General features: G+C 37.0%; 1 protein-coding gene across 1 annotated transcript in view; it reads left to right on the plus strand.

Annotated features, from left to right (window-relative positions):
- Window positions 1-7,544, plus strand: part of rbpjb (recombination signal binding protein for immunoglobulin kappa J region b) — a 51,498-nt gene extending 43,954 nt beyond the window's left edge. The window contains exons 8-11 of the mRNA XM_058780539.1: window positions 130-270; window positions 1,146-1,301; window positions 1,445-1,548; window positions 3,066-7,544. Of these exons, the coding sequence (XP_058636522.1) occupies window positions 130-270; window positions 1,146-1,301; window positions 1,445-1,548; window positions 3,066-3,402 (738 nt within the window). The 3' untranslated portion in view covers window positions 3,403-7,544. The remainder of the gene's footprint in view (window positions 1-129; window positions 271-1,145; window positions 1,302-1,444; window positions 1,549-3,065) is intronic.
- Window position 7,545: the final 1 nt, after the last annotated feature.

The following is a 7,545-nucleotide window of genomic DNA, read 5'->3' on the forward strand; positions in this document are numbered from 1 at the left end:
ACAGCACAATGTTGTCATCCTGATATTTATGATACTTCTACTGATACTCTTATCAACTTCACTTCCTTCCCTTCTTCCCTGCCGGTCTTCTTCCTGAACACACACACACACACACACACACACACACAGATTATCCGTAAGGTGGATAAGCAGACCGCCTTGCTGGATGCAGATGACCCTGTCTCCCAGCTGCATAAGTGTGCCTTTTACCTGAAGGATACGGAGAGGATGTACCTGTGCCTTTCTCAAGAGAGGATCATCCAATTTCAAGTGAGTGGAGTAAATGCATTTCACTGTGCTAATAATGGTGTCTTCAGTTTGAGTTTTTATTTTTCGCCAGTCTGAGTTACAGTATGCTTGTTGTTTAAAGTTGGAGATATGTATTCTATTAACATTACTTGTGTACACTTTTCTTGAAGTGTATCGAAAGCATTTTGTAGTTTTTTTTGTCCATTTTCATGTACCCAAATAAAACATACATACATACAGTGCTGCTTGAAAGTTTGTGAAAATATTTTTGTCTCATTTGTTTGATTGGCTTCTCTTTGGCTTTCACTTTCAGGACTTGTGCAAAAATCTGATTATGTTTTGGGTCATTTTTATGCAGAAATATCGAAAATTCTAAAGGGTTCACAAACTTTTAAGCAGCACTGTATATGTGTATGTGTGTATATGTATGGTAGACATAAAATCTTTGATTGATGGCTAGAAGCTTGCAGGTAAATTAAGAAAACAAAAACAAAAAAAACAGACATAGTCACAAAATATGTGCTAAAGTTGAACTAACTTCTCCATTAAAAGTAAATTTGATGACAGATTAATATTAATATATGGATTTTATATTGTAACGAATTTTCTTAGTGGAAACATTATTTTTTGTTTATCTAGCAAAATAATCAATTATTTAAAAAAATTCCACATCCATGTACGTATTTATTTATGTAAGGAACCGTCTAAGAAATGGGAAGAAGTCTTTTTGTCATTATCACAAAATAAACTCCCTCAGGGTGATACAAGACCCCTGATTTGTGAATTTATTTAGCGATAATGGCTAGTTGATTGTATATTATACCTAATATTTTTCTTTGTAAACTGCTATTTTTGAGTTCAGAGTTTTGATGTGTGTTTTGTGTGTGTGTGTTTAGGCTACTCCATGCCCAAAGGAACCAAATAAGGAGATGATAAATGATGGTGCCTCCTGGACAATCATCAGCACTGATAAAGCAGAATACACCTTCTATGAGGGCATGGGCCCTGTATACACCCCCGTCACACCCGTGCCTGTGGTCGAGAGCTTACAGGTAACACACACACACACACACACACACACACACACACACACACACACACACAGGCTTTTTACAGAAGCTTACTTACATTGTCCACTCACAAGTCTCTGCCTGCGGTTGATTAATGTGTGTACACTGTATGTGTGTGTGAGCAGTTAAATGGTGGAGGAGACGTAGCAATGCTGGAGCTGACAGGACAGAACTTCACTCCAAATCTGCGGGTGTGGTTTGGTGATGTAGAGGCAGAAACCATGTACAGGTATGTTATTTGAAAAGATATCCATATGGCAAAAGGGAATATAAATCCAAGAGGTTTTGAAATTCTGTTAATCTATGAACGGATACATTTATAGTCGGACTTTTAATGAATACAGTTATAAACAGGCAACTAAAGACCTTTAATACAAATGTTTATAAGCGCAATTCTTTAAAAGGAATGTAAAATACTTGAATAATTCTACATTATTATACTTAAGGAATTTGTATCCTATTACTTTTCCAACTGAATGCTTGTACTCTTATGCAATAACATTTCAAAGGCAAAGATTCTACTTTTTCATGTAGACCTTTATATATTTCATGACTTAAATCATTCCTCTTTTAGTTCACCTTATTGATCTAACAAGTCAGTCATTTTACAGTTAATGAAATTCATATCAGTGTAAAATTTGATTTCTATACTAAAATGTAAAATAAGTTGCGTATGAATAAGTTTTAGTTTAACATCTGATGTGGCCCTTGTTAAAAATAAGTACTTATTACAGAAATAATATACTTTAAAAGAATAATGGGTTACACCTTTATTTTGATAATCCACTTATACATTCTACTAACTGTAAGTAACTTTACAACTACATGTCAACTAATTCTCATTAATTTGCAACTACATGTCTACTAACTCTCAGAGTGGACTGTTAGGTTTAGGGTTAGTAGAATAAGTCGACAGATACTTGCAAAGTTTCTCATAGTCAGTTTATTGTATGTTATGGACCCATCAAAATAAAGTGTTAGAAGACATTAAGCAGACAGTCTACTAATACTCGAATGACTGCTAGTTGACATGTAGTTGCAAAGCTACTTACTGTTAGTAGAATGTCTGAAGTGGACTATCAAACTATCGAATTATGTATGTGTTACCAAACAATGTATTGCTTAATGTCAATTGCGATTAAATTAAAATTTATTATAGTTTGCATTTATATTAAATGCAATTAGATGAATTTGTAAAGTGCTTTTGACCCACTTAATCTGTCTTTCATATATCATAATTTCTTTTATTGTCTTTGAAATATGGTTAAAGAGCATGTACTGACAAGTGTTTATAGTAAACTGAAAGATACTTAAAAATTGTATACAAGACAAATATATAATATATAACCTTGTAAACCTTGGCACTTTTTAAAAAGTGCACTGTGCTGTGTTAAGAAAGAGTCCTTGTAATTAATATTATATAATCTGCAAACTAAACTACATAAAAAACCCCTTAAGATTTGAAGTACATTCAATACAGTAAAGCGCACTATATTTTCACAAGGGAGTCCTAAATCCTTATAAACCTGTTAAATGCAGCAGTAAATGATGTTAAGCTTTGACAGGACATAAGTTGAGTGAAGTGCCTCTGCCTTGTAAAACCTTGTGAACAAGACCCCACACGTATTGTTTAAAGCCTCATGTGGTCGTTAAAGAAAAATATGTACTTTTATTACTGCTGTCAGTTAAACATATTGCAGGCAGTGACAGACTGAATTATTAATAGACATGATATTTCCTCTAAAGGTGTGGCGAGAGCATGCTGTGCGTCGTCCCAGACATCTCGGCGTTCCGCGAGGGCTGGCGGTGGGTGCGGCAGCCGGTGCAAGTCCCTGTAACGCTGGTCCGTAACGACGGTATCATCTATTCCACGACGCTCACGTTCACATACACGCCCGAACCCGGTCCCCGTCCACACTGCAGCGCGGCCGGCGCCATCCTCCGAACGGGCAACACCAGCTTGCTTTCCACGACCGGCAACAGCGCGGGAGGGAACGGAGAAACGGCACCCTACGGTGCCAACAGCACATCTAACGCCGTCACAGCGTCGTCCTCTAATGCAGCCGCGGCTGTGGTGTTATAACACACGCAGCAGCGCTCACAAACTCACAATGTGCTATGCGTGAAACAAATTCAACAGACTACGAACTGTTTGTAAAAGTGCTGCATATTGAATTTCAACATAAAATCCCGGAGATGAAAAACAAGGGATAGATGGGCGAAAAAGGCAAAACCTGTGGCGAGGGCAAAATATTTGAGAATGGTTCTCCTGTGCCCTCTTGTGGTTTTCTGTAAGGAGCCGGTCTGGTGCTAGCAATAGACAATGCCTGAAAGGAAACACCAGCACCTGTCAACAGGTGTAGAAGACATGGAGACGAGACCACAGCAATGATACATCAGCCGTGTACAAAATGCGTCGACTGAAAATGATGTTCAGTCTCTTACGTTTCTTCCTTCCGGTCTGTGTGTGTGTGCGATTGGGTGAGATGTATCATAGCCTGGGAGGTCTAAACTCTTAGGAAAAGGGTCACATTGAAATTGTGAGATGACAGTTTTTATGGACCAAGGATATTGTATAAGCTTTAGTAAAGGTACAATTTTTTTTTTTTCCCTCCATACCTTTTTTATATCAAACATTATAGTACGCTTTTGTTACCAAATAGGTTCTGTTCCTCCTCTGAGCTTTTTCTGTATATAGCTACTTTCATATACATCTGTTTGGTTGGACTCCTTCAGTTTTGATACTTTGTATTTTGTAAAACCATTATTTCTTTCCCCCTTTTTTGTTTTCCATTCATTTTAGTCGTTTTCATTTTTCATTTGGAAGAAACTCAGAGGGCCTGTTTTTTTTATCCTTCGTTTTTATGAAGTCTTTAAAAAGAAAAGAGCTTTAAGCAATGCCTCTGCCTTGCCTGCATTACAATATGCGCTACGCTTCCTTTAAGCATTTCATCGATGTGTCTAGATCTCACGAAAGGAACAATGCCATCTTTCTGTCTTATTTGGGAATTTAAACCAGAAAATACAAAATAGAGGCTTTAGGTGCAACGTGTCTCTTCGATACGGTAGCCATAGTGTAGTTGACTTGTTTTAGAGCACTGGTAGGATCTCACATATCAATATCAGAAAGTTCGCTGTAGTTGGATATTTGTAACGTTAAAGTTCGGACACGAGTTTAGACTCCTACAGTTTTAGTGCCGTTTTTTTTACTGTTTCCTTTCTCAAATTCAGTTGTTTGTCTTCCTAAACGTCCATTTGCATTTTTTAAAATTTGAAATGGTCTCAAAAGCGGATGATTTGGAGACGTGCTCTTCTATTAGATGTGGCCTTACTGGAACAAAGGTTCCCCGTTTAGTTCACTCCTTCAAAAGGAAGTGTACAAACGCGACCCGAGGAACCAAGCCTTGCATTTTGAACATTTTACATGCGATTTTTGATATTTAAACTCCCTTAAACTTTCGTTTGGATTTAGAAGATTTAAATGTGTAATAGATACAAACATACCCAAAGATATTATATTGCATTTGTTGTCTCTGTTTTTTGAATATTTGAAGAGTATGTTGGGATTTGTGGCCTCTCGCACACCAAAAGTAGGAAGCTTTACTCCGTTGGTCATTGATGTGTTTATCGTGGCCTTGGTGTCTCACCAACTAGTAGGCTAGTATTAATGACAAAAAAAAAAAAAACCTAGCTGTAATGAACTCATCAACCAGCACTAATAGTGTTTTGTGACTTTCTTTTTTATGTACAGTAATTTAACTCTTGAATTTTATGCGTCCATTTGTAAAAAAAGAAAAAAAAATGAAAGAGAAAAAAAACAAAAAAAGACGAACCATTCAGCCATTCTGTTATTTTTTTCGTGTGTCTGTGGCTCTTAACCCAGTTATGTCCTTGGTGTTTCTCGTCGAAACGGTTGGGTGTTGTTTAGTGTCCGAGTTTGTCCTTATCTTATATGTTATTGTCTGGATAGTAAAAGGACATCATGGGACTAGAAACATGGAAGTAAATGGCCTTTAAATAAGTGTCTCAAAGATGTAAGCATACAGCAATACTGTATAGGTCACTTTTTGTGTCTGTGGAAATAGCCACTGATTTTTCACCAGCCTGATCCACAGCATATGTGGTCATGAAGAACAGCTGGCTCAACTAGAGTCATCTTCACTTTCTTTTACACGTCATACTAATTTAACCAGACACCTTTTTGGTAGATTTGTAGATTTGCGTGGATCCTCCGCTGTCTTCCTTACATGGAAAATCTGTAGTGTAGTACAAGTAGGCGACCCGTCAAATAAGGCAATACTCCAGCATTGTAGGCCTATAATGTAGTATATTTCGGGAAAAAACTGTAACTTGAATGTTTCTGCAAAAAAAAGTTCACTTGTTGCCTCCACTAGCTTTTTCTTTTCGCCATCTTCAGCAACATTGTCTCTCTTTCTTGCTAAACATGTCTTTATTCTGTCCTTGATGGCCTCTTTGCAAAAATCTTCCATGAGGTGGTTCAACCAGAAGCTCTTGCACTTGGTTTCCCAGAATTCTTCCATTTGAACATATTCTTGCAATTCAGTATCATGTAAGCGCACACTTCCATTTGGAGGAAGATGGCACTGGGCAAAAGCATGGATGCAAATTTAACTATGCCCACATTAAGCAGTCCATTTAATTGCTAATATTTGATGCTTTTTCATTTAAGTGATTGTCATTGTCAGAGCTTACCATGTAATGTGGTATTGTGTTTTTCCTTTTCTTCCCTTGATTTATATAGCTTCATGACCCCAAAAAGAAAAACAAGTGCTTTAAGCCAGTCCGCCTTGAAACGATACAGCATCATTGAAACAATTCCTACACAAACTAAAGAAGCGATTAATTCAGACCGTAAATTCAGTGTGACTTTATCACGTTTTCATTAGCGTAGCACAATATATCAACATATCCGAACCGCTCCGTCACTCTGATTACTGCCTCTGTTCCACGTTTTGTTTACATTGTGGATTCGCTCAGTTCTGCCCCTCACTTACTGTGGTGTTAAAGTGCATTATGTTGCTCTCTGAACAAACCGATTGACAATCTTGCTGTTTTTTACTGTTTACATGTTTATTTTAATTTTTTTTTTTGAAGGTGTTGAGCTTTAGAATGAAGGATTTGTTCTGACCCATATCTGAAACTGGCATGTTGAGAAACTGTGTGTTTAAATCACACAGGATACATTCTAACAAAATGCATAAAATTGCATTATATCATTTTTCTGTCAGTTATAAATCAGTTGAAGAGGTCATGTACCAAGCCTTAAAAAACACATTTAATGGCAATCCGAGTGAACAAATTGTTAGTTTTTTCTTTAAAAATCAGAGTCAGCTGGTGTCATTTATACGTATCTATTGGTTTTATATTTCTTCATTAACTTTGCTCTTCCAAAAACTCCTTATTTTGAGCTCTGATCAATGTATAGATGATATGCCAAATGTCTTATACTTACATTTTCATGCACTGCTTATCAAACATGGCACGAGAGGCAGCTTTTCAAAGATATCTCAGTAGTTCTAAAAAAAATCAAATAAAAGAGGTTGGGAAAATGCCCCGTAGTAGACAAACACAGTGGTAATCTTTAGCGGCTTTCTAGTTCCATACTTCCATACAAAGAGCTTAATTGGTCATAATTTTGTCTTGTTTTGCCTTTTGGACATAAATGTGTAATCAAAGGCTTATATAGCTTTTTCTGTTTTACCATCTGGAGAGTTTTGTGGCAGACTAACCACATGTGTTGTATCAAGTTGTTATGCCTTTTAGGACGGTTTTAGTTTGGTAATTCACCCTCTCTGCTGGTTTTGCACTTAGAGAAAACCACATTTGTCTAGATTAGTTGCTTACGGAGTGTAACGGTCACTTTTCATGTAAAGCAATCCTGCTGTGCCTAATTTGATGCTCTGTGCTAGGCTTTACATGTGCAGTTTGTCCTTCACCCCTCTTAACCTTTCACTTCCCCTTTGTCAGTGTTTCTTTCTTTTATTGCTCCTTCTTGGTCTGTTCTAGTTATAATATTCAGAGGTATCAGTATGGTAGCAATCTCAGTCCTTAATGGGCCGCTGATGTTAGGATCATGTGCCCTAATGTGAAACAAGGGGGCAAAAACATTAGTTCTGTTTCATTTGTCTGTTTGATTTTGTACATATTGCACCTGCTCAGTTCCATATGTCATTAAATAATAAAACTGCAAATATTGGCATAAAAA

Source organism: Onychostoma macrolepis, chromosome 07 (assembly GCF_012432095.1).
Source record: "Onychostoma macrolepis isolate SWU-2019 chromosome 07, ASM1243209v1, whole genome shotgun sequence".
NCBI lineage: Eukaryota > Metazoa > Chordata > Actinopteri > Cypriniformes > Cyprinidae > Onychostoma > Onychostoma macrolepis.